The sequence below is a fragment of the Larus michahellis genome, chromosome 1 (genome assembly GCF_964199755.1).
Source record: "Larus michahellis chromosome 1, bLarMic1.1, whole genome shotgun sequence".
Lineage (NCBI taxonomy): Eukaryota > Metazoa > Chordata > Aves > Charadriiformes > Laridae > Larus > Larus michahellis.
Window position 1 is genome coordinate 7280112 of NC_133896.1, and position 27457 is coordinate 7307568.

General features: G+C 41.9%; 1 protein-coding gene across 2 annotated transcripts; it reads left to right on the plus strand.

The window, feature by feature from the left end:
• Positions 1–455: 455 nt before the first annotated feature.
• Positions 456–26976, plus strand: PROSER2 (proline and serine rich 2). 2 transcript variants are annotated; one of them, XM_074573282.1, is made up of 4 exons: positions 456–683; positions 10512–10727; positions 22134–22386; positions 23276–26976. In XM_074573282.1, exons 2-4 carry the CDS (start codon positions 10548–10550, stop codon positions 24265–24267), a joined length of 1425 nt encoding a protein of 474 aa, XP_074429383.1. In that variant the 5' UTR covers positions 456–683; positions 10512–10547; the 3' UTR covers positions 24268–26976. The 2 variants fall into 2 exon arrangements, with proteins under 2 accessions (XP_074429383.1, XP_074429382.1); XM_074573281.1 differs by having other exon boundaries at positions 528–683; positions 22134–22389.
• Positions 26977–27457: the final 481 nt, after the last annotated feature.

Sequence of the window (27457 nt, forward strand, 5' to 3'; positions counted from 1 at the left end):
CATAGATTAACAAGGCACCCAAACCCCTTTCCTTTCCTCATGCAAGAGGGAGGCTCAGGCAGGTCAGGCCAGTCATTTTTGACCCTCTGTTTTCATCTCTTTTACCCTCAACCTCTCCCGGAGGCTCAGTGGAGGGACAAGCCCCACAGACACCAGATCTGACACAATTCATCCCTCGCGATGGGGGCCGTTCCCCTGACACAATTCATCCCTCACGATCGGGGCCGCCCCCCTCTCACGATCGAGGCCGGGACCACCTCACAACCGGGGCCGGCCCTCCCGCCCTGAGGCGCCAGGGCTGGACAGGGTTTTACCTCAGGATTCTCAGCCGAAGCCCTCCATCCCACCAGAGCGTACCGCAGGCGGCCGCCCGTGAGGGAAGGAAGGAGGAGTACCGGCTTTATGCCCTGCCCAGAGGACCCGTGACAAAGGCGACCGTCCCGCCCGGGCGAGGCGGAGCTGTGACGGGGCGCCGCTCCCCACATGGGACGAACCGGCCCAGCGCCTGTCGCTTTAACCGCCCGCCGTGGGTGGTGGCCGGCCGCAGTGCGCATGAGTTCGGGGCTGGCTGCTCGGTAGAGCCCGCGCCCGCTCCGAAGTGTCGGTCCGGCACCTGCCCGTCGCCGTCTTTCGTCTGGGCTCGTTCTCGCCCCTCGCCCTGACGGTGCGGCTCCCTGCGGCCGGTGAGTGTAGCCTCCCCCCGATCGGGGTGAGGGGGGTCTTCGCTTCCACCCCTCGCCCCCGGCTCCGGCTGAGGGGGGGTCTTCTCTTCCCCCTGCCGCGGCTCCGGCTGAGGGGGGGTGTCTTCGCTTTTTCCCAGCTCCTGCTGAGGATGGGGTCTTCCCTCCCGCTCCGGCTGAGGGGGGTTCTTCGCTTGCCTCCCGGCTCCAGCTGAGGGGTGTGTGGGGATGTGCGTGTGTCTTCTCTTCCCCCCTCTCGCCCCCTGCTCTGGCTGAGGGGGGTCTTCGCTTTTCCCCCTCGCCCCCGGCTCCGGCGCCCGCCTCCCGGGAGCGGGTGAGGGGAGCCGGGGCCGTCAGGCGAGGAGCCTCCGCCTGTCCCCCTCTCGGTCTCTCTCAGTGGCCCTTTGGGGGAGAGGCCGCGGAGCGCTCCGCGCGTTTGTCAGCCCTCGATAGGAATGGTTCAGTATTGGTCTTATTACTCACTAATGGATTTTTAATTAATTTTTTCACACACACACACACACCCCCCTCACGCCAGTTGCTGCGGCTGTCCCGTGTCGCTGCGCGGGCTCTGGCCCCGCTGTTCGCCGGTGTGGGCGGAAAGGGGACCCCGGCACAGCCCCGCAGGGGAGCCAGGAACGGGGGTTTGCCCTGTGAACAGAGGAGGGAAGGAGAAAAACTCTTCGCTAACCGCTTTCCTACTGCATGCGAGGTGTAGTTTCCCAGCATCGAGCTGCGTTAAGGGTTAATTTTCTTTTTTTTTTTTTTTCCCTTGGATTTCTCTTTCTTCCCCATGACATCCTGCCTACAAACAACTTGTGTGTCATAACTGGCAACTTCAAACAACAACAAAAAAAGAGGAAAAGAGAGTTAAAGAAAGGTTTCATACCCGTGCATTGTTAAACTTTGGATGTATGGTATTACTGACTGACTAAGGGTGATGGGAAAGAGCTGCTGTATTCCTCTGCATTGTTTTCAGACTGCCTGCAATTTAATTTTGCCGTTGGCAAAACCTGTTGGCTCAAACAATAACAGATTTTAGCCCAAAATGCTTCCCCCCCCAGTTGTCAGGTGCCTTTTCCATCTGGAGATGGTAAGCGTGAGATGGCTGGTGCTTCTTAAGATCGTAATCTTAGGTAGTTCGGTCGACGTTTAGTATGTGTAAGAGAAACCACAGCCTTAAAAACACTCTTGGGATTTTCAGTAATCCAGGATCTCAAGGGCATGTTTCCTGAATAGTTTTTGTTTTAGCGTGGCACCGAGAGGAGGTAGCTGAAAGTGGAGCTCTGTGGTGCTTGGTCCTGTGGGCGGGTGTAGCAAGAGGCGATTCCTGTGGTAACAAGCACGCAGATGAAATAGGAAAGAAATCTGGAGGAGGCTGTATACCTTTCTAAAAATTTTGCAAGGACTTTAAGCTATAACAAGTATCAGAAATGTAAGTAACAATTATTTTCTTTCCCCTTCCATTTATGAAGGGCACAGAAGGAAAGACTTCTTTCCAAACCCTAAAGCATAAGACTTAGTTTTAAAAGCTTTTGTAATTTCTGGCTTAAGCTAATAAAAAGGTATTATTTTAAGACTCTTTTACAGATTGTTGACTAATGCAGCATTGCAGATGGACTTCATTGCACGAGTACTACTATAGAGAATAACGATTGTGCCTTTTCTCCTTCCTTTGCAGTAATTAGTGCTGTACAAGGGGGGAGCTGGTGTTTAAAAAGGACGACAAAAAAAAAAAAGTTGCTCACTTGGGACTTCAAGAAATGAAGACATGTATTATTTCTCAGAAATGGAATAGACTTTTCCGGCTGGGCCTTTCTTATCAAGGATTTGTTTGGGTTTTTTTCCAACGGAGACTGAATGAGTAAAATCAAGTTTTATGGCTAGAAGTACAAGTAATGCCTGACACCGGAATGGAACAGGGAGATTCTATACTACATCTCTCCATTTTGTCAGTAGTAAAATTCTTCTCCTCCTGTTGGTCATAGCTGCTTTTTCTCTGCGTGCCTCTGAGAGAAATATTAACCAAGAATGTTGGCAGAGGGGCTTGCTGGTTGGATATAGTAGCTGGAACAACTTAACTCCTGAACAGTTGACAAGTCTCAGGCTGACTGACCTTCTAAAATACTGGAGCATGAAAATAAATGAGCATATGAATGTGGCTTTCAAAGCCAGCCAGACAGGCTGTGTCAAACACTGTTACCAAGTCCTCCCTCCTCCTTTTTTTTTTTTTTAATTAAAAAAATAAAAGCAAGGAATTTTAATTTCCAGTGTAACTAATTGCTCTAAAGATATCATTTTCAGTTGGGTGTGTATTGATTCCCGTCCCCCCCTCTACCAAGGAAAGTCCAGGGCAAGACTTTACTGCTATGTTTTGCCAGTGCTGTTTTCAGCTCTGTTTGCCTTGGGCAGACAGACCTTTATGTACTTACATAGGAATGAAAAGTGCATTAAATTACCTGCTTTTTAAAGTAAACACCTCTGCTTTGTGCTCCAGATGTCTTGTGCCCTCCTCCCTATACCAGCACAGCAATCACTAAAAGAAGCATAGGAAAGCCACCTAAGATCTAGCTGTGAGACTGTGACACAGACATACTGGGGCTGAAAATTATCTTGCTGTCTTAAATACTTTGTAAAACAGGATTTGGTTCACCTTTGCCATGACAGTAGTTACATAATGAAACCCTAAACCCCAGTGATGCTACACACCTGTAACAAGGCAGAAGTTGACTAATTACAGAGGAGTCTGTGCCTGAAATTGTTTATGTACATTTCATGTTTCTAAAGTGTTGGCTGTCATAGATAGCACCGCCCTGATGTTAACAGGGGAGATTTAAAAAGAGTAACTTTGAAAGAATTGGATGCTTTCCTTGTTGAAATTTGCATAAGGACATTTGAAGTCAGAGGAGATCTCGGCCATCACCTGAATGTGTTTAAAGCCTCATATAATACTGGACTCGACAGCCCTGGATATTGTACATAGTTTTCCCACTGAGCAGATGCTGGTCATCAAATCTCAACTGTAGAGTACCAGTGAGAGCTTTACCCTTATCCTTGGGTAAGGCGGTAATCCAAAGAAAAGTAACTACTTGTCACTGGCTATAGTTTTATTTTTAGTTGGGGTAGGAAAGGATTCTGTTGCTGTAAGTGCATGGGAAATGTGAGCACTTCAGGGATCCTTCTCTGGTGATCTAAGCCACGCTGTTGTATATGAGCCTTTGTCACTGGCCTCCTTTGCTTTAGGCAACAGGATTCACCTGAAGCTGCTGTTGATGTAGTGAGCTGGGAACAGAGTTTACTTGCAAGGGATAAGGCATGTTAGAACCTGCTTCACAGATTTCTCCTGAATAAATTCTGTCTTGAGGCTGGACCAGTGTGCTTGGCATTGTCAAATCCCACATTGGTATTCCATTATCTGTTCTAAAAGAAGCAGCATTTCCCAAACACTGCAGAAAAGATGATGAGGTGATGATGAGGTAATGATGATCTAGGCTTTTGCAAAGCCTCACTTGTCTTGCGTTGACTTAGTTGTCTTCAGTAGGTGACGAAGTTTCTGAAGTTATCAGGCCTCAAAAATACTAAAAAGGCTGTTCTTGAAAATCCAGAAAGACCAGTTAAGAATGAAACATGGTTTTGAACCCTCTTTTTCTGATATCTTGAGGCTTGGATTAACATGGTCAAAGGTGTGACCTTAAGCATTGCTTCTGCGCAAAGCATGATTTGGAGAATTCATGGTAGTAATTGAATTATTAGTGAGGTGATGAAAATGTTGGTTTGTGATTGTTTCCTTTCTTTTTAAGTGGTTGCTACATTTAATTTGAGATCCAATCCAGCAAACCATTTAAGCGTGTGATGAAATATCCTAGTGAAGTCAGCTGGATTTAAGTTTTACTGAATTGGTGCCTTGCCCATCCAGTTCTTTTAAAAACTTATGTACACAGGATTAATTATTTCACTGTTGGCAGCTCTAACAAATTCTAGTGCAAGTTGTATGAATGACATTCAGTGTGTTTCTTGAGGTTCCAGCTTCCAGATTTAGGGAACTGAGAGAATCTTTGTTTTTAGTTTTAAAACTAACGGTTTTTGCAGCTCTCCAGCCAGTAGAGGAAAGTTTCAATTGTCACAAATGTACCACAGAAATGAGAAAGTTTAAAACAAAATATTTGGGTTACTTGCATTAAATTACCTTGAATTCTGTGAGTCTCACATACTTGTTAACACTGTAATTACTATGGTTGTAGCTGCGTGTCTGTCTTGGCCTGCCATGCTACTGTGAGAGTACTGAGTTCCCACTTTGTTAAACACTCTTCAACTTACTCAATGCTGGCTCTGAAAATCCCAATCAGAATTGATATCCAAGGAAATGTCCACAAAAATGCTGGTGGTGTGGCTCTTCTTTAGAGGACCGTGCTGTCATAGACTGGGGGGGTGGCATGTATTTTCTTGTTGTTCTTTTTTTCTTTTAATGGTCAGCATTTCTGTTTGGCTGACTGTGCTATGGTGACAGTCCCTCTCTAAACAAGGGCAGGAACATTTCCCGGATCCTGGATGTTAAATAGCCATAACTGTTTTGGACAGACAGGATTTTTCATGAGAGATAAGGAATGTGCATCATAATAAAGTGCATTAGCACATTATCAGAAGCATCTGCACATATGGAGAAGAAAGTCAGAATTTAACTGTGTTGGCCAGTTTTGGTTTACCTTAGTTTCTAAATATCAAGCATTGTTGATTGTTATTTCAGTTTTGTTTTGACTCTTTCTATAAGAACAGCTTAGAAATTTACTGATTCTGGGGTTTTTGTGTGCTCAAAGCAATACCTGGTCGGCCATCCTGTGTGCTCCTAGGGTTAGTCAGCTTGCCTGTGAGGTTTGTCCTTTGTAGGCAGTACTGTCACTTAATCTATTCTTCTACCAGAAAGCTTAAAGCTTGCTGTATATCACAAGAGTAGGACATGGGTTACCTCTGAAGCTGAAGGATTTACTCTGTATTTCATATACTGAAGGAGGTAAGAATAATTCAGTTGCTGATAGCTCTGCTCATAAGGAGGAAATACGTCTGCCATACTGGTTACTTTTGAGGAGTCTGTAGCAGCAGTGGCTCAGTGAAGGCATGTCATGGGCCAGTTGGTTTTGTTTAGCTGTGATCTTGTACAGCAGGTTCAAAGGTATGTTGCAGGAGCACTTAATACAAAGAAAAATTCGTCAGGTTATTAGACACAAATACTTGGCCTGTTTTGGGAAGCCCTGTGGTCTCCTGACCACAGCATGCAGGAATCTGAATGAATTCCTACTCTCTGTTTGCCTTGTTTTACGCACTCTTCCCTCAGCATCTGCTGCTAACTGTCAGAAGCTAATAGAGATACAGGTCTCCAGCCTGCCCCTGTACCATCATTTTTAAAAACCTATCTCACAGTAACACATTGAATGACCTCAGAGTACTTTCAGATGTTTTTTCCAGCTGCTTAATGCTCCAAACTCAAGCACCACCATGGAGTACAAGACAACTGATGGTGTGTGCAGAGCTGAGTGTGTGCATTGGTGTGGCTGTGTACAGCTGACAGATCAAAGAAACCTTGAAGTTCACCGGCCAGTTTGTCTGTTTCAGTTGTATCACTGAGAAATCGCTGTTTAAGAACAGGGAAAGTGTGTGTGATTCTTAGAAAAGTAGCTTAAAAAATCTTTTATGCAAAGAGTATTCTAGAAATTTTATGTACAGTGAAGGCAGGGAGAGACTGATATTGTGCCTTTTTAAAAATGTATGATAACTTTCTAAAAATTGTCAACTCTAATTACCTTAAATATATTGTGCACTAAATGAGACGAGGCTGTCCGTTTCCTGGCTTTTGGCTCCTGGCTTATGTAGCAGTTGACTTTTAACCTCTAAATGTCTTCCATTTTTGTGGGATTGATCTTTTTGCGTATTAAGCTAGTCTTCAAATAGGATTATTAATAAACAATTTCTTCAGTCTCTTGCTACTACAGAAGCAGTCCCTTGTAAATGCAGTCCCTTGTAAATGTTAACATTGAACTTCAGTAAAGAGGTAATCTTAGTCAGCAAAACTATAAAAATACCCCTTTTAAAAGGACAGACTTCACATTATCTTTGATCCTAACTTAATACAGTGTCTCTGAATTATGTGCCTCTGTCAAAGCAAAATTAAATCTTTAGAGGTACAATTCAACGTTAACTTCAGAATATTTAAATTTCTTCCTACTGCCTTCTGATAAACATGCATGATATGTGAATCGTATTGCTTTAAATATCTCATAAAGGCTAGCTCTAGTGTAACCAAGGAGTGATCATTTCAGATGACAGAATCACAACTGCCCTAAGATGCCTTTTTGGTTTAATATTTGGGATCTTCTCTCCAAATCGTAGTGTTCCTGTCACACTTCTGCACTTTTGTATCATGGTCTGATTTTTTTTTTTTAATTAATCCCTGATGGTACAGGCACACATCTCTTAAACTAAGCAAAAAAAAAAAAAAAAAAAAAAAAAAAACCAACAAAACCAAACCCCACTACAGTGCATTGAATAGACCAAGCAACAAATCCTGTTGCGAGCAACTTTCATATTTAATGCATCTCTGAAGGTCAGGAGGAGAAGCCACCTGTTGTCCTGCTGTTCTTGCTCTCTCTGAGGATGGCTACCTTATTTTTGAACTCTTGCTTGTTACCTAGGCAGTAATACTGAAACAGGCAGTGGGGTCGTCTTGAAATTCGTTAGATTCTTGGCTATTTCTAACTTAAATCCACGAAGTCACTTAATAGAGGGGATATAGAAAGGCTGAAAGGACTTCTGTGTAAGCTGTGGTTAGGAGGAGAATTTGCCTGTAAAGCGTCCTATGTGTATTGCAGCAGTGTTTTACTGTTTATGTAGGACTTTTTCCCTTAGAGCATAAAAAACACAGCAAAGGGGAGAACAAATAATGTATATGAATGGGTTATGATCTTATTGACATGTCCCCTTGAAGAGTTAAAGATGATGTGAAAGAGAGAAGGGAAAAAGATCTTTTCCCCCACCCTTTTCTGCGGGCTCACAGGCTATCACACCCGCTCCCAAGCTTTTCTGAAATGAATAAAAGCTCCGAAGAAGCCACGGCTTACAACACAAAAGCAGAACCTGTGCCATGATGCTTGCTACTTGATCTTGTGTGGGTGGCTCTCTTAACCAGTTGCAGTCACTGCCTTTATTCATTGTTCAGGAACTTTGTGAAACAACTGAGCTTGAGCTCCAAAATGAGTAACAGGAGCTTGCTGGAAGTAGAGTTATTTGTTGTTATTTAGAACTTGTGGCTTTAATGTTTATTACTACTGAATCTGGGTGTTCCTGCTGTCCTGGATGCAGATAGCCTGCTCTGAAGCTTAGACCTGATTATGCTAAGGTTTTGCTGTTGGGGAAAGAAGAACAGTACTTTTGAAATACTTTCTTCTGCCTTAAAGTTTTGGCCCATTCATTGGTTTCTTGGTAACTTCGATTAGTATCTCTATTTGGTTAGTCTTTAAATGTGGGTCTTGTCTATGATATGTATTGTAATCTGGAGCTATGACCTCTCATAATCTAGTCTATAAAACGTTCACAAATAGTTTTGAGTATAATTCTAGAAATCTAGTAGTTGTCTATAACACATTATTGAGGGACTGAAGAAATACAGCATGTGCAGTTTATACTGGGACACCTGAATAAAAATTGATGCTGTAGCTTTAAACTCACCTTATGTTGGCTTTCAGTAGGAGTACTCACCTCTTGCAGGTCCCTCCTTAGAAAAATACTCTTTTCCATCTGAACATCACCTTGAAAGTCATGGAATGAAATCTGAACTCAGTGGGAGTTTTCTGTGAATTCCAGAAGTGTCAAGATTTTCTGTGATAGTCTTGCCTTATAAAAATTATATATATATTCTTGCGAGTATGTGTTTGTGTGTGGTATTTCAGAGGAGTCAAGATTTTCACTGATAATGTTGCCTTCTAAAAATGAGATCTATTTTCTTGTGTGTATGTTTGTTTGTGTGTGGCTATTCAGTGCCACAGGGCTGTTTGTCGATAGAGCTGCTGTTGCAGGATACATTCTAGACTTGGGCTGCTCTTTTCTTAGTTGGGATTTCTGCAGCATAGGTTTTTGGTTTGAGCCTGGGTATGTGGCAATCAGAGGTACAGCAGCTGCTGCAGTGCTCTTGTGATTCTGAAAATCGGGATCAAGAGCATGTTTCTACCTCTGTAGCATCGCTTAAAGATTATTACCTTGAGGATGCATTGTATCTATTTATAGACAATGTTAATAATAGAAGAAAGGAAGAATGTTCTTTCTATGTAAAAGCAAGGCTAGATCTTAATTGTTAGACCTAATGTTCATAAGAAAGGCTATCAGATGCTTTTATTGTGGCCATCCAGTGCTCTGTTTACGTGGAGTGTGCTTCCAAGACTTGCTGGAGTGCAGCCTAGGTACACTGTGTGGGAGCCTTCCCACAGGACACATGTTGGTGCTACGGCATAGACGAGGGAGCATTCATTTGTACGTACCTCTGGTAATGTCATAGCCCTCTCCTGGGAGGAAACGATCAGTGGGATGGAATTGTTGCTCAGTATTGACAGATGATATCTCACTGCTATGAAACACTAATCAGCTTACCAGGAGGCTCTGGTTTCTCATCCCTCAGCTGACGGGGTAGGGAGGAAGGTGAAGTAATCCAATTGAATTGGAAATGCAGACTTGACTTTGCCTCTCATGTCGCCTCGTGAACCATAATAAAGGGAGAAGCACTTAGGAAGCAGGACCATCTCATTTCATTTGTATGGTGTCAGGGTAATGGTGTCCAGTTCCCAGCTGGTTGCTTATAATGTGGCACCTCAGAACCAACTGTTTTAATGAATGCATCACTGCTGTTTCCTGGTCACAGGCAGCGTGGGTGAAAAGATGGACTGTTAAAGAACAAGGCAACTCCTTGTTGGAAAGGATGTCTTAAGGTATTGGGGAAATGTGCTAGGGTCTACTTTTTACCCACCCGCTGTTTGTGCTGCTAGTGCACAAGGATAACTTTTGTTTTTGTGATACTTTGAGAATGAAGGAAGAAATTCTGCCAGTGCTTTGGGAAATGATGTCAATTCAGAGAGTTATTACAGAACTGTGCACTAGGATGTCTGAAAAAACTGGGGGCTTTTGCTCCAGTAAGTGGATATGCTGGTGCATATGCCTGTTCCGCTAAGCATCTTCCAAATGTACAAGCACTGTTTCTTCATGGCTGAGTGAAATGAAAGCTCTGTAAGCTTTAAAACACAATTTTGCTATGTAATGCAGTGGTGCAAAAATGGCACTAAGTTCTATTCATGGATCTTTCACCAAAAGTAGTTGGGATAGAGCTGATTCAGTAACACACGAGTTAACTGCAGCAGCGTTAGGAAGTGAACTGGATTCTGTTTCCCTTGTGTGATCTGATAAATAGAATTCTTGTTTAAAAAACTAATAAAAGATGAAGATATTTGAACTGGGTCAGTTGGTCTCTCAGACAATGTGATTTTATTACTGTTAATGATGTGTCATAATGGCAAAGGCAAACTGAATCTGTAGGACAGGTATGCAAGGTCTGTGCTTGTAATTGTAGACAACTGATTTGGAAGCACGTGAGATGGGGTAGAACCTTGCTATGTTGGATTTTTAAAATCACTTTTTAGAGCAAGACCAACATTTTTAAAAGGTGCCCATAGGTGGTAGACATGTTCTAGAGCATGAAGATATGCCCTTTATTAACTTGTGTGAGATATTTATTTTCCACTCCTTTTCAAGTGTTTTAAATACCAGATTTAAATATAACACATTGTCCTCTGTTTTCAGAAATGAATAAAGCTAGCAGCCCTACGTAATACGCTGATGACATTCTACGCTGCATCAGGATCGATCAGTCAAGAAGGTGTGATGCCTAGAAATCTCTTGTCAGATTCTCCTGAAATGGCATCCGAAATCTCTCCAAAGTGTGCACTTGGGAGCATGGAGAGTGGTGGCAGCATGGAGAATCGTGGCAGCCAAGCTAGGTGCAGAAATCTTGCCTTGGTAAGTGTTTAATGAGCCTTATGCTTAGTGTTACACATTACATTAGTAGCTTTGCTTACATCGCAGGATTTATTATTTTTTTTTATTAAGCGTTGATTTTTTTTTTTGCCATTTCTAATCCTAAATGGTTGCTTGTGGTCTTGGTTGTTAACAAACTGCAAGGCCAGTAATAACTACTCTGATTTGGTACAAGAGCTTGTTATTCTGGTCTGATTGTGTCTGAGAGCTGGGAGAGTGCTACTCTCTTCCCGCCTCCCAGAGAACTGGGAATGGCAGTAAGGAGCAGGCATTATGCTGGGCAGCTCAGTGCAACCACCCACGTGGTGCACATTTCAATGCGCATCTCTACCCTTGCTTTAAGTAGCTGGTAAAGGAACTTAAGGATAGTGTTTGTTCTATAGGCTGTTTCTTGCTTAAGCTTCTTGTTGACACTACTGAATGAAGGTCTCGGCTTATTCCACCGTCATATAATTGGGTGAGTAACAAATACGTCACCATAAACAAAGCCGTCTTCACATGAGTGCATATGAGCGTGTGGCTATTTAAATAGTATGTGAGTAATTGAGGGAGTAGGAGCACTTCTGCATTTTTCCTATTAGCAGGATGATTCAGGCAATGAACTCAACAGTACTGTTTGTACTGTGACAGGCTAAGCCTAGAAAGCAGGTATGGTTCGTTGCACCTTTTTTTTTTTTTTTTTATCTTCACAACCATTTGAAACGCATCCATTTTTGATTGAGCAAAGAGCGTTCCGGTACACGTGCTTTCCCTAAATGGGAATCAATCTCTGTCTTGCCTTAAACATGGAATTAGGCTTTCCATATCTTTCCCTCTGCCCTCCCTGCTGGCTTCCTTTTAGTGAAGTAGTTTGTTGCTGTGAAAGAATAAGTGATGAAGATAAGTTGGCAAGTTGATACCTGTATTTATCTACATACATCAGAAATACTCCGTGGTTTGTGCTACCTCGTGAGCTTTTTGGCAACTGAGGTAGTTCTAAAGATAACTCTGTCTTGGTTGTTTCTAATGAAAATATAACTCAGTTAATATTCTGCTGTATCCTTAAGGTAACGTGTTGCTAGTTAAACCACAAAACAAGTACTAATAAATTTAGTCCCTTAACTGTTTCTGATTTGCTCTAGAACAAAGTTGTGAAGGGTCAGGTGGAGAAGGTCAAGAGAGTAGCCAAGTGCACCATTTGTACTCGGGTATTTAGAGTATGTTGTTTATGATATGAAGACTGATTGGATCTTAGAGAATTACAGTGAGAGCTGCACTTTGTTAAAGAAATACAACTTAATTTTATGCAGAATTACAAGTTAATTTTATGCTTTACTCTGACACCATTTTTCCAGGTTATCAAACTAGTAGCCAATCGTGTTTCTGTGGGTTTTATTCTTAGCTGCAGTAGCAGGTGTGAGACTGGTTATTTGAAAAAAAAATCAGTATTGAATAACGAGGCTATGTATAAATCAGTGTGTTTGTAGAGTCTCGTCCTGAGTCTGCTGTGTCAGAAAATGACATAGATTCCCTTAGCCTAACTAGATCTTACTATGTGATAACCCGTATGACGATGCATCAGCTAGAATTGGAATCCCTTCCTACTCTGTAATGCAGTAATTTATAGATGGAGTAAAAGCTGGCTGCAGGTTTAGGCAATTCCCATCAGACCTGTGCATCAGCAAAAGAAGTTCCCGAAGCCTCTAGTTTGTCTTGTTTGAGTTTGCGCATTAAGAAACTGAAGCGTGTACCGACAAGTTTAATTCTGGTGCCACACATCTCTTTCCATGACTGTTCTTCCAGCAGTATAGTAGGTGGCATGCCTGAGAAAGCTGACAAGTAGCATGTGTAGAATAACAAGTTAAGGAATGGAAACTCTTTTCAATAAAGGCATAATTTCAGTTTCTGAGTTTCAGAGGGGGTTTTGTGGTGAACTCAATATGCAGGAAATTCAGGCAATTGTAATTGCATGAATAGAACTCGGGTCTTTAGTGTTGCTCAAATCTTTCCTTTTTGTGATCTGATGTAAGAAAATAGTATTGTTCCACTGATACCTTTTATCTGTTCAGCACTGAAACAGGCTTTAGAAATCCTCAGGATAAAGAGCAGTATTCTTCAAATATTTTTCTTTCTATACGCTTGTGTAGTTGTGTATTAAAAGTGATTTATTTTTTTTTTTACAGCCCACTAAGCATCGGGGGATTCGTAAGAGGAAAAGCTAGTTGTTAGAACATGGTCCTAGAGACCTGATCATCTTGCTTCAGTAGTTTTGCTATAAAGATTCAGAAGATGCAGAAATTTTGATGGCCTAATGAGAGGGAGGGGATGGATAGCTTTATGTAGACTTGTAATTTCTTATTAGACCTAAATTCTGAGAAAGGAAGGGAGGGACAGGTTTTTCAGGCAGACCAGGCCTTCTTACCTCTGAAACAAAAGCAACTACAGACTTACCTGCCTCCTCATTTATCGCTTTTCTGGGTCTGTTCACCTAGAGACCCAACAAAAAAAAAAGTCAGGTCAGAATTTTTTTTTAATGGCCTTGCAAAGAAAAAAAAATGTAGCAGTGGGGTTTTTTTTATGACAGGCCTGTACTGCTGCAGGCTTCTTCCTACTCAATTATAGAAAAACGGCTCTTAAGCTTCTTGGTGTCAAACTACATTAGTCACTAAATATAACCTTTGTATTGCATCTGTGGAATTCAAACAAACCTAGGGATGTGATAATAGAGACAAACACTTGGACCGTCTTTAGCCTGTGCTGACTGCTTAGAGCTGCTGTGGCTGATTGTTGTCTTGCATACTGTGTGTCTGCACTGGCTTTACTTGCTGTGGAACTGGTTGTCGGTTTAGGCAGGGGAGGTTTAGATTAGATATTAGGAAGAATTACTTTACTGACAGAGTGGTCAGGCACAGGAACAGCCTGCCCAGGGAGGTGGTTGAGTCACCATCCCTAGAGGTATTTAAGAAACGTCTAGATTTGGCACTTCAGGGCATGCTCTAGTGGCAGAGATTGTAGGGGTTTGGGTTTTTTTTGTTTGTATGGTTGGACTTGATGATCTCAAAGGTTCTTTCCAAGCATGAAGATTCTGTGACTAGGAGATGGACATGAATTGCCATGTGCCAAAAAGGTCTTAAAATTCTGTGTGTGACTCTTACCAGTAAGCTTTGTCAGTTCAGTTTAATTTTGCCAGATTTCTCTGCTGCTTCTTAGCTACACAATGGTGCTTTTAGTTAATCTTTGACAATTGCAGTCCTTAAAGCCCTATTTATTTTTTTTAATGGAGAGCAAGGTGCTGATGTCCTGTCTCGATTGCCATAGAATTTTCCATATAAATGATACCTGTTTGGATCTGGATTTATGCTGCCAAATTTATCACAGTAGCTGAAGAGTACAAGAGCCTACATTTAGATGGGAGGAATGTTTGCCTTGGTATTTTCATCTCACATCAACTTTTATAACCATAAAAATTCCTATATAGGAGGACATGAATTTGCACATATATTCTGGTTTCTTTTTAACGAAGGTGGTATCCATACATATGGTTGGCAAAAGGGTGAGACAAGTGTACCTTCTCAATAGGTGGAATTGGTTGCATGATCCAAAGGGGAGGGTAAAAAACCCACTGTGTTCTGCTTGGCAATTCTGACTTCCAAACCCCATTCTTGAATGACACTACTTGATACCTGGTATAAGAATTAACTTGCAGTGAAATATGGTTGCAGCAACTTGAAGACGCTTAATTTGGAGATAAAACTAGGTCTCAGCTTTTTTTTTTTTTGAAGCAACTTCTCTTGTTCCATTGACTGAAAAGGCACAGACTGACTTCTTAAAGCCAATCCTTTTTTCAGTGCTTCACTCAGGTAATTGTACTGTGTATCTGTTCTCAGCCATGAGTAACTGCTTTAGTTTCTAGGTGTGAGTAACATGCCAGGACAATAGTATCACTTATGAAAATCATACCAGAAAGTGCTGGTTGTACCTAAAGTGAGCTGTGCTACTTGGAACTGCACTAATAATCTGTGTCAGTGCCTTGGATCTGTTGATATGACTTCAGAACTATACCTTATGTATCTGAACATGTTTTACTGAGTGATAGGTTTGAGGGATAGTGAGTTCTTGTTACTCTCAATGGATCATGCTGTGCGTTGTTTGTTTGGTTTTGGTTTTTTGTTTTATTTTTGTCTTTGGTTCAGGCAGATTGTTGGTTAATGCCACAGTTCATCACCACTCTTTTTGGGGCAGTGGTGACCTTCAGAATTTGGTCAAGTGACTATTTCTTTTGGTCGCTAATCAAGTGGCTTAAGTTGGCAGATGGCCATGATTCTAAAAAGATGCCTTGCTTATTCTGTTTGCTAACAAGCTTCGTCCGTGGCTCTAATCAGACTTGATACCCAGTCATTGAAGATGGTTTGTCACTAACAGACACCTTGTACAGTACAGGTGACACTTTGAACATAGGTTACACACACAAGAAAACAAGTATCTTCTCAGTAGTCTGAGCTGTCTCATTATCTTATTTTACGTACAGCCATTTAACTCAGGGTTGACCTGGTTATTTTGTAGTTACGGTGTTTCTTGGAGCCTAAAAATTAGTTGCTATGACCTTTACAATTTTTGAATCGGTACAGATAATTCAAATGCAACATGCCTGGTTTTCTAAGTGCACTGTGTTACTATCTCTTTGCCCCAGCCTCTCTGAAGAGGTCCTGGGATTCCAGTGTGGTTTTAGGAATTACTGGAAAAGGACAAAATGTGTGTCTGTTAGCCCACTGCCACCTTTTCTCTCACAATTTGAGTACACGAAGTCTCGTGATGCTGAGCTGAGTTTTAGGTACATTCAAGGGAAAGTCCTGAGAAATACTCCTTTCATAAAATTAAGGTGGTTTTCCCCTTTGATCCTGATACTCTGCAGGCTTTAGTGTACTACAAGGGCTTTCACCATGTCCAAGTACTTTGCCAAATAACAATACACAAAAAAAAGGAGAAGAATTTTCATGACTGTTTGATACTTTCCATGGATACAGCTGTCTTTGGGCAGGTGGAAGCCATTCCTTACAGGGTGTGGAGAGAGCTATGCTATGCTTCATCCACTTTAAACTGATATTAGTGTGACTTGGAAGCAGTGTGCCTTAGAAAAATAGGGGTCATTGTTCCTACCAGCAGGGCAAGAAGCAGAAAGGAAGGGGGCTTTGGGCCATGAGTGTAGAACTAAGGTAAAGAGCCTGACTCCTAGCAAGGAATGACCTTGCTGTAAGGTGTGCTGCTGCTGAGAATGTGCATAGGGTGCAAATTACCTTCAGCATCTGTAAACTGCATCATTCTGCTTCAAAGTGGGATCTAGTAGATAGAGATTATTCCAGCAGGTGTGCAGCTCTGCTCTTTAGCCCCCACTGATAGGCATTCCTGAACATCCAAAGCGGTTTCTTTGTATTGCCCTATCTCTTTCAAGGAATACTTAGATAAGAGTTTCTGTAATGTGAAAGCCAATTTTCACTTGTCTTGCCTTTAGTGCACGTAGTGGTCAAGATTTTATATATAAAAATACATACAGGGCTGCGTGTGCCTACCACCCGTTCTTCCCTGTTCTAAAACATAACGTTCTCCATTCTTCCAGCCTTCTTGTGTAGCTAAACTCTTTTATTCTGGAGCTGGTCCAGTTTGGCTGCATCCTTTCCAAAGTTCAGTGACTGAGTCTGAACTCTGTGTTCCAAATGAGGATGTGCTGTTATTTCATCACCCTGGTTAATATATCCCAGAACAATATTCGCATACCTGAACAGCACTCTTTCATCTTTATGGCACTTAAACTGACCCGCAACTCCTTCTGTCTTATATTGCCGCTTAGACATTGTTCATCACTCTATATTCATGTGTCTTTCAACTGAATTTCATCTTGTGGATTACCAGTGCCCTTAAATGGTTCATGAAGGTCTCGGTCTGTCCTACCAAGTTCTTACAGCAACATCTTCCAGAATAAGGGCATCAACAGACTAAGTTAATTGTCTGCTGTTGTTAGTGAAGTATCAGATAATAGAGATGTAAGGACAAGTCTTGTTCAGGACTTGTCTTGTTTCATTATACAACTTACAGTACATCATGCTACTTCTCAAAAATAACAACCTCTCCCCTGTCCCCCAGTTACATAGGTACTTTGGAGTAACTTTATCTTGGCATAGTTTCCTTATTCATCCCTGAGTGTGTTTTTTTTGGGACCATGTAATAAAGCCTTCAAATCAAGGCTTATCATACCTTGTGCTTATGCCTTTTGGCCAAATCAGTAACCCTCTTGTGAGAAATGAGATTGGTGTGAAATTATTTGAATTTTATAAAAAGTGCTTAGTGGCTTTTGCCTGAAACGTCTCACAATTTTTCTCAATGTTGTTCTAACATAGAAATTAAAGAGAAGAAGAAATTATAAGATGATCAGGCTGACTTTGTCTTCAGACTTCAAGCAGATCTTGCATTGCTTTAGCCTGCTTTTTTAAAAGTAGGTTAGGAGCAATTTAATCAGTTTATGACTTCAGTTGATCTAGTTTATTTTTTAAATACTTCTAGATCACTTGTTTCCTCACTTATGACCTATTGTTTATATGCTTTGCTAACTATTATGAAGCACACAGGTACAATTATGTTAATAAACTGAAGAAAACAACAATTCAATGTTATAGTTGTCTTCATCAAATGAAATGGTATTATCAAAATCATCAGATAGTGTGTTGTAAAGGAAGTACTTTTTGACACAGCACACAATTAAACTATGTAACTCATTGCCACAGAATGTTGTGAATGCCAGCCATTTAAATGGGCTTAAACAATAAGATGAATTCATGCTAGAAAAGCTCATTAAGGGCTATTAAGTACACAGATGCGGATGCAACTGGGAAGTCCTTAAGCCATGTATTGCTGGAAACTGGAAGGATGTAGGGAAGAAACATATAAATCCAATCAATTTACAGGAATGCTCTTCCCAGCCCCATTCCCCTGTCCTGTTGTTACTGGTGGCTGAAGGCAGGCTACTGAGCTGAACGGACCTTTTGGTCTCATCCTGAATGGTAGTTCTTGTTCTTAGCTGTAATTCACTTGCTTCCAATTTAAGCAATGCAAGGGGAATGATCCATTCTGTTTTCCTTTTACAATAAATAAAATTAGAGATATTTGCCTTTTTCTTCTGTGCTGAAGCTTTTTGTACCTGTTAGGATACTTTTCCTGCATGCAGGGCTTTACCCCCTCCCCCTGCCTTTTCTTTTTACTAGTAGAACTACCTGCCTTGTTATTAACAGGCTAAGGCTTAAGTGGTGCTACATCAGTCTCTTTCTACTACACGTTTGAATAGTTTCCTCGCTTTATGGTTTTTTTTGAGAAGCATCCGGTCACTTCTGTCCCCATGGAACTGTGCCTGTTAATTCTTTGGCACTGTCAAGTGATTGATAAATCAGGTGTTTTCCTGGTACTTTGCTAATTGAAGTTTGGTTCTCTAGCAGTTTTCAGAAGAATTATTTTATTTATTTTAACCACTGCAGATATCTTGGGATTTCCCCTGCTGTTCTGTTTCTGCCAAAGCTGTGCTGGTCTTAGGATTCTAGGTCTGGATGTGATGTTAAGATTTGCTTCAGATGCATGTGAAAAATTCTAGGCCTAGTCATTGTTTTGGACAGGTAGGAAAGGAGGAAAGGGATCTCTTCTTTGAAACAGATTCTGTTCTTTTCTTTTCTCTCTTGTTTCTTTTTTTTTTTCCCTCTCTTTTATACCAAACACCATCATAACAGACTCTTTCCTGTTTGGTATAAGCAGGAAATGTTTGGCTGCACAGGGATCTAAAATATTAATGCCAGCTGAGCAGACTCAGTTATTTCAGCTGTCTGCATCCAAAATTTCTTCTGTCCAAACAGTCTTTTTAATCCTCAGCTAAGGTACAATTTTCGAGTTTCAAACTTAGGCTGGCTTTTGACGGTAGCTTTAAAGTTGGAAGTGTTAGGTGTGTATGAGATTTAGTTTCGTGTATTAAGAGTAGGGACTTGGCGGAAAGTATGAGGGGCATAATTTGAGTGACTGAAAAAACTCTGCTTTGACTGTTAAAAACCCAGATTGTTCAAGGAGAGAGGAGGACTGGAAAAGCAGCCCAGAAAGAATATGAACTCTTCTAGTACTTGTAATATGTGGGAAATAACTAAGGTTACCGAGTCTATTTCTAATTAGTTTAAAACTGGCATCAGTTAACCATGACAAAATTCCTCACATCTTTCTGAAAACTCTACTATAATACAAGTAATACAGGTGGGCACTTTATAGTACACCACTGTTCTCAGACCAGTGGTAAAGCAAGTCACTGCTTGCTTTACATCTCTGAGCTCCTTTGGTTTGACCAGTTTAAGTAGGTTTATCTTCACTGTGCTTCTGTGTCTAAAATGGGATTATTTCCTTGTCTCGCAAACTGAAACATGCCTTGCCTGAGGGAGTTTCTAGCCAGGCTGGATGCCTTGCATCTCAGTATGGTGACCTGTCATAACGCTGCCTCATCTCTAGAGCTGCTATCTTTTTTTCTTTTATTTTTTACTCCTGAAGAAATGTGACATTGGTCATCTTGCAGTAAAACAGCATGAGGAAAGAGATCAAAGTGCTGAGATGAGGTTGGCCTTTCAGATCTAGGTATGCTAGTTACTGTATGTATTTGCAAGGGGATGATTAGTCATTTTGGATCTTTCACCTAATGGGAAACTGCTCACTTCAGTAAGCTCCATGAGGGATGGTAAATCACGCAGAGCTCTGCTGACCAACCCTCCTGCAAATCTTACCTGGCATGGAAAAGCGCTCAGTCTTGCAGCACAGCAACCGTTAGAAGGAAGGAAGGGCTTCTGAAAGTTTTTTTTGCTTCCGTTCACATGCCGTTTTGCTCTTGATCAAATGAGTTAAGCTTATGTGGGAGCAGTTCTTCTTTAAAAATGAACAAAGTGTGGTGCAATCATTTCTGTACTGCACCGCAGTCTAGATCTGCTGCCACTATGAACTTCTTCAACACAACCCCCTTTCTTTCCTTTGCCTGCGGAAGTCTGGCTCTTGCAATGAGCTCACCCAAAACAAAAGCTTCTTGGAGTCCCGTTCAGCTCCAGCTAGGGCCTACCTAACAACGGCTCCTTTCCTGTCATTCTCTTGCCTACTAGACATAGCAGCCTTATGAGTATTTGGGTGGGGAAGGAAGGAGATTGCAACATCCATTAAGGACGAAAAAAAAGAAGGCCTGTCTGTCTCTCACTTTTCAAGTGCAGCTGTAAAACTCTCCTTGGCCTTTGAAAACTGAGCTCTGCCATGTGGTGGGTGCAAGCTGTGGAATACGTCAGCCTTTGAAGTTAGTCCTTTAAATAGGCAATTGCAAATGACATCCAAATTTAAGGTTTTTGTAGCGGTTTCACTGCAAGCTGCAATAAGTTACTTATTCTGACAGTGCACTGTGAATAGTAAGACTACGTTACAAAAACCCTCACCTCTGTACGTCTTTCTCAGCCATCAAGCCATGTTCACCCTCATGACAATACGTCTGAATCTGTAGAAATGTAGTTGTAGCATGAGCCTCTTCTTGAAACCAACTTTATATTTCCTTGCAAGCCTTCAGTCTTCTGTTTTAACAGAAAACTGTGCCGGTTGTCACTGAAGACTGCTGTGTTCACATGATTGCAGCCACAGATAAGCAAACCTGGCCTGAAGTGGCTGAACTAAGAGTGGCTGAAAGGCAACGTGTCTGTCTTTCACTCACTTATTTACAGGGAAAGTGTTTGACAGGCCACACAGAAGGCAACTAAGAGCCCTAAAGCATTTATTTTCTCATCTGTAGTGTGTTGAGTGCTTAGAGACTAACTGCCACTTGGTACAATGCAGCACTTCATAGTTCTTAATCTATAGGCATTACTTTTCTACAGAGGTATATTGTTCTTACTTTTAATGCTGGGGACAGGGATAAAAGCTTTGTTTGCACAAGGAGTTGAATTAATAGGTAGAGCCGCATTCAGTTTTTTCTATCTTAATCTAATGTAAGATGATCTGAACAGGCACGGTGAGTTTGAAGCAAGTTGTGCTGCCTGAGCAAGAACATATCTACCTCTTGGATATTTGCACTGCATATCTTCATGTATTTACCTAAATTCCCCGGATCCACCATTGAGAAGTACCCTTGTTACTCTACCTGCATGCACAATCGGATATCGTTGGAGAAGTGAAAAGTAGAGATGAGAAAGGAAACTGCCTTGTATTGCTTTGCTGGTGCTATCTTGTCAAGTCACTGATGGCAAAGTTTCCAGTATATGCCTGGTGGGAGAGAAATTCAATCCAGAAAAGGGAAAACATCGGTTACCTTTCAACAATACTTAGTTACGTTCCAGAACTTACACAGCTGCCTTGGGAAATGTCTTTCCTGTATCCATTGTCTTAATATAGTGCCTTTCCTAATCATCCTTTGTCACCTCCAAGCTTCTGGAAAAGTGAGTGTTTCCGAGGGTGTAGGTGGAAGGGAGAGAGTTTGCACATTGCTGCCTAGCTTCTCATTGCGATATTGCATTCATCAAGTTAATCAAGAGCAGTGACTCATACAAAATGAAGACTTGGATAATTCAAGTGATTATTTATCACTTCTGTGGTCTGCAGGATTATTTCCTGCTGGAGAAAATAGCCCAAGGCCCTTTCCCACTAGGGAACATGTCTTCATATTTATTCTAAATTTTTCCTTTCTGTAACTCAAAGGTAAAAATCTTCAGAAACCCTCTCCCTCCTTGTTACTACTTCTTTGTAATCTACCATGTAACTCTGGGTAACTTGGAGATTGCAGAGGTAGAGCCAGAGTTCAGCTCCGGCTCTGCCTCTAGAAGCAAAGTCCCACTTTGTTCTAGAGCAAAAGGGGAATCAACCCCTTCGTTGGACTGTCCTGAATGCACACTTTCCCTCCCGTGCTGCTCCCAAGCCTTGTCCCTGAACCTGATGCAGCAATTGAAGCAGTTTACTCCAGTTTAGAGCGTGAAGAAGCTATCTTAATCCTTGTAAAGGCACAGGTGTGGGCTGGGGACTGCTTTATGATCTTTCAGCAATTTGTTCTTTCCAACTCAAGTGGACACTTGTCTACTGAACTAATGTTAGGTACTTTAAAGGATGAAATGCCAGTTGCCATTCTTCAGTCAAAACTAATGCAGTGTAAGCTCCTGGCTCTTTTTTTTCTCTCTTTTTTTTTTTTTTTTTTTTTCCCTCTCGCATTGTAGTGGCTGCATGCATCTCTAGGAAGGGATGGAAACAGCAAGCAGGAGATAGTTCTGATGTGACTGCTGCTTCTTTCAGCCCTCGAAAAGGGGTGCTGTGTTTGCTGTCAGTGTACTTAGCTGTACTTACCTGTAAGGTGTTAATCTTCCTGGCTTTTTTCTTTTTCCCCCATAGGATGATGAGAGTCTGAAATACTTAACTCACGAAGAGCAGGATGTTCTCATGTTCTTTGAGGAAACCATAGATGCCTTAGAAGATGACTTGGAGGAGCCAGTCCTACGTGACAGTGGCATCCACTGTCAGTCTCCAAGGTCAACAGAAGAAAATGTGTCCAGTCATTCAGAGACTGAAGATATCATCGACTTAGTACAGTCAACACCTGAGAGCAGTGACCATGAAGGCCCTCCTAGCAGAGATGCAGAACCAGGTAGTAGTATTTCTTGAAAGTGTAGTTTTCCCTTTGACCTAATCCTGACATACTCCAGTTCTCAATAGAAACAGCTAAAGAAATTCTGTACCTTTCTTACTATGTCAAGGTGAATCTGTTACACATCAGGAGGTCTAAGGACCATTTGACTTGGGATTTCTGAAATTCTTGCTGTTACTGTAACTTTTTTTTTCCCCCCTCTCTCTCATGGAGGACATGAACATGATTAAGTTGTTGGACTGCTATTGCAATACCCTGCCTGGTGACTGAGTTGTAGCAGAACTGAGTATTATGCAGAGTCACCACAGCAAGGCAGACTGGTGTTCACACTCTGCTTCTCTCTAAGACCTCTTGGGATTTTCTCTAGGAGTTTTAGGATAGCAGATTTGTTGGTAGTGTTGCTTTGTGGGGGACTGAAAGGCATGTGATCGTATCAATAAGCTTGTGACAAGGTAGTATATGGCATGTTGTTTTTTCACCCTGAAGAGTTTCCTCTCTTCATTTTCAGAGAATGTATTTATCAACTAGTACATACAGTGGGATGTAATGTGTCCTCTCCTGGCTGTTATAATAAATAAGAATTTCAGAACTCTTATGGAAAAAGCAGCCATTGAAACATGGTAAAGCTAACATGCAGATTGTGAATGAATGGCAGAAAGACATCTTCTAGTGAATGCATTGTATATATGGTTATTGGAATTTATAGCATTGCCTACAAGATGCCATTGCTAGGAGTTCAGTTATAGTTTCTTCTGGCAATGGGGGCTGAGTTTGAGTTAGAAAGTTCAGGGGAAGGAAGTACTGATGCTTGCTAATCCTGAGTGAAAGAAAGCCTTGTATTCTGCTTATTGTGTTGTATTCTGACATTACTGTTGCTTTGTTTTTTAAGTGTCAGATGCTACCTGGAGAACTGAAAGCCCTAAGCCAGCTGTACCTGCTGATCTTCCCCCACGTTCCCCTGTACCACCACCATCAATGGCTGAGACGCTTCCTCTTCCTCCTCCACCCCCTCCTCCAGTGCAGCATCCAAAACTGCTTCGCTCTATCCCCACGCCGCTCATCATGGCCCAGAAGATGTCTGAGCAGCAGATGGAGAACAGGGTGCACTTCCCCAGTGCCCTCAAGGAAGGGAATTCGGACAGGAAGAAAACCCCAGTAGCCAATGGTGATTATTCTGCAGCTCCAAAGCACCCCCCTGCACCTGCACCCAAACTCTACCGGTTCCCGAGCAACATCAACATAACAAATGTCAGTGGCAAGGAATTCAATGAGACTATTTCAAAAGCAGCAGTTAACGTCCAGGAGAGGAGAGCTCAGGTGCTGGCCAACATCAATGGAGGAGCTTTTCTGGCAGCTGAACTGGAGGAGAAGCTGCAGAAAAATGATTTCTTGTCGCGTAACAGAAGTTCTTCCTTAAGGGATCTTTCCTCTGAGCAAACACGATACGAGGCCCTGACAAAACTTGGCCTAGTTAAGGGAAAGCCAGCTCAGGACCAAGTAGACTGTGCCCCAAGCACTCAGCAGCTCAATGCGCAGCCCAAACAGGCAGACGCTGTTCCCAATGGATATCAAAACATCCATGAGATTTTAAAAAGCGAGCCCAGCCCTTTCCTTCCTATGGGCAAAACTGTAACGATCAAACCAGAGGTAGCTCTTGCTGCTAACAAGGTCAGCAACACACAGCAGAACACACCAAAAAGTTTTAATGATTATAAACAACCTAGTCTAAACCTGGATATGAGGAGGAGGTCAGGTTCGCTGCCTAGACCTTCAGGATTTCGATCCCAAGGGATAACAGTAAAGTTTTCTGGCCGTGGCTCAACAGAAGAAGCTAGGAGAGAGGCACTTCGGAAACTGGGGCTACTGAAAGAGACTGCGTAATTTCAATGGGAATGTTTTAGCAGCAGGAGGGAAGTCATAGTATGGCTTTGTGCTAGAATTGTCCCAACAGGGTTGGGATCAAACAGACTAGAAGAAGAAAAGGGAAGTTCTCTGCTTCTGGCAAGCTAAGGAGGTACTAGACACTGTGGAATGGCCGCTCGTGTTTATCCCAGAAGGACTGGCACCACGAGTGGTCACGTACAGCAGTGGGTTTCAGCTCTCCTTCCTGCAGGGATGCTCATCTGTTGCTCTTCGTGACTAAGAGGAATTTTATTTAAATAACCCTGAACTATAGCAGACAGGATCTTGTTAATGAAGTGTACAGTGCAGTATTGTTGTACATAGCAAACTGAATGGTGAATCTTCCTTTCGCTCTTTCTGAAGCCAAAAATGAGCACTCCGTTTGTCTTGCCCACATGTGTATGTCTGTTCATGGAAGCTTGAGATAATGTCAAAACTGAAATTTCTGACCAATTCTGATACACTTCCATGACTCTGTTGTCTGTTTTATCTGGCTTGGCTTCATTCCCTGACAGTGGTGGAGTCGTCTGCTTCCTTGCTCTGTCCCCACTCGACTCAAGACTGCACAGAGGGTGGTTTCTCTTTTGACCTTCTCTTTGACAGAGCGGCCCATGCTTTGAGTGGATGACTGCTTCACTCTGCTGCTTCACTTGGAGTCTTGCCTTTCTTCCCAGCCACCTGCTTCTTGGTCACGCTCTAGCAACCTACGTGTCCAGTGAAAGGCACCAGATGAGCCTCAAGGATATGCACTGGTTTGCGCACTGACAGCCAAAGAGTCTCCAGACAATCTGTGACCCAACTGTTCTGCACCAGTGATGACCGTATAGCAGAGAAGCCATAGGAACAAGTTAACTTTGTACCAAATGCGAGAACCTTATGTCAAAAATCTTATCTTTTACGTTAGGGTTCCTGTGAAGAAACTGTTACTTTTTGAACAATAGCTATACTACGCTGAATAGTTTTAAGTTCTGTTACTTCTAAAAACTGTCAGTTGATCTTCCTGTAGTTTGATAGCCCTAATAATCCTCTGTTCACAGCCTTATTTGATTCTGCCCTGCCAATGCATAACAGAAGTTACAGCCAAAATTCTTGCAGGCTAAGTGGAGTTACAGGGGAGCACTCTATGGAAGACCACGTCACTCCTGAATGGTCCGAGTTGGCGTTATTTTGCCTTTGTTCAATAGACATGCTTTTAAAGATGGTCTCAAAGTATATTTGTGTGTTGGTATGATTTTTTTTTTATATGGCAAAGCTGCTCTTCCACATTAAAATTCCCTTCCCTTTTTGTACACCTGAAAACATCAAGAATAGCCATTTTAAAATCAAATGCCAAACTCCAGACCCTCTAAACTTCTTGTTATTTCTGCATGTTTATGAGTTCTCAGTGTTTTGGTTTGGGTTTGTTTTTTTTTTTTTCCCTCTAAAGGGAAAAACTCACTTATTCTCTGCACTTTCTAAAGCCTGAAGCAACCCCCTCTTTTTCCCAAGCAGCTGAGTAATAAACCTTGGAGAAGAGGAGGGGAGTGGCGTGGCTATAATAGAAACTGACACACCCTTCAGCGAGGAGCTCTGACATAACTGTGATAAACAAGTTCGTAGTTCTTCTGATAAAGTATTTCAAACTTGCTGAGCTGTACTTGTAAATGAAGCTGTCGTGAAGCAAAAATCTTTGTGTCATTTTTAACCTGCCTCATAAGTTATTTTTGTGTTGTTTTTTTTTTTTTTTAAATTATCTGCTTGCTGCTTAAATTTTTAATTGTGTTGTTATGGTATCTGGCTGGTTCTGTTGTGTAGTTATTCTTCTCAGCCTTTTCACTGGGTAAGTGATCATGTTGCTCACTGACAGGCATAGTATACATAAGCAATCAGTAATTAAAATATGTGGCCATTCCTCTGTCTGGCAAAGCACTTAGGCATGCATAATCAAATGTGAGAAGTGCCGCTGAAACAAAAAAGGCTGCTTGTATGCTGCGAGTAAAGCACAGAGTTATTCTGCTGGGCTCTGAGTCTAAATCAGAAAGACAACGAAGCCCATAAAACACATCCAAGCACCTGCTTCAGTGCAGCCTGGAATGGAGTCCTGCATGTGGATGATGCGTCGTAATTTATTAACATAACCTGCGAAGTAAACTTAAATGTTTCATGACCTTTGTGCTTTTAAATCCTGCTAAAGCAAATTCTGCATTATAAATGTGAAGTGCGTACAAAGCAATCTTCACATCTAATCATTTCTTGCCAGCTCTTCGAGTTGTTTACAGCTGAGAGTCCATGCTAAGCAAACGGGGGGGGGAAAAAAGCCCTGACACTAATTGTTTCACTGAAAGTTAGTCCTATTCAATAACTCTGTAACATAACCCTATTTAAAAAAAAATTAAATTAGATGTTTAATATTTAAAATATAAAGTTGCAGTATGCTGAATTAGCTGGATCATGTTCTTTCATCCTTTGTGCAGGGCTGTGTCCTCAACCGGTGGGAAGTGAGAGTTCGAGCTTCATTAGATAAACCAATTTCTGCCCAGTGAGGGCTTGGAACGAGGTATTCATCATTGTGGCCCTTCATTATAGCAATTATCCTATTGGTAAATTCTTCTCTGTGCCTAAAACTGTAGTAAGTAAAGCCATGTACTAAATGAAGTTAAGAGTCTAGCTGCTAATAACCTGTATATAAATCTAGCTCTATTTTGTGTATCTTGTTTTGTGTGTATATATTGTTGTGATTTAATTTTTCCCCCCCTTGTGTTAGAGGTAACTGTCTTGCACAAATCTGAGAAATCATCTATTAAACTGGGATAAAACCAATGAAGCAGTGGCAGATGGGAGATGGAATTTTGTTCTTTATCGCCCACTAGCATGCATTTTTCTTGGAGGAGGGAAAGGACTTTATTTAATGGCTAATATCAATTTAATAACTTTTCTTTTTGCAACTGTGCATGTGTGTGTGAGCCAGAGCTCAATCCTGTCACGCCATGAGTGAAGTGGGGGGGGCAGGGGGAAGGATTATGTCTGTCTTCTGTCAAGAGATGTGTACTCTCCCTGCTGGGCTTCGGCAACTGTGAGTGGGGTCCTTGCATGAGCAAAGTTCATCCTGAACAGTTTTTGAAGCAGGCAAAAGCCCCCCTCACTCCCAATGTTTTGCAATATTAAAATGACTTTTCCAAGAGGAATATTG

Bases quoted from the DNA above. Each gene is read 5' to 3' on its own strand.
- PROSER2 (XM_074573281.1), top strand. From the start codon at position 10,548: ATGACATTCTACGCTGCATCAGGATCGATCAGTCAAGAAGGTGTGATG. The intron at 10,728-22,133 runs GTAAGTGTTTAA...TTTCCCCCATAG, and splicing joins GGTGCAGAAATCTTGCCTTG to GATGATGAGAGTCTGAAATA. The intron at 22,390-23,275 runs GTAGTATTTCTT...TTGTTTTTTAAG, and splicing joins CAGAGATGCAGAACCAGGTA to TGTCAGATGCTACCTGGAGA.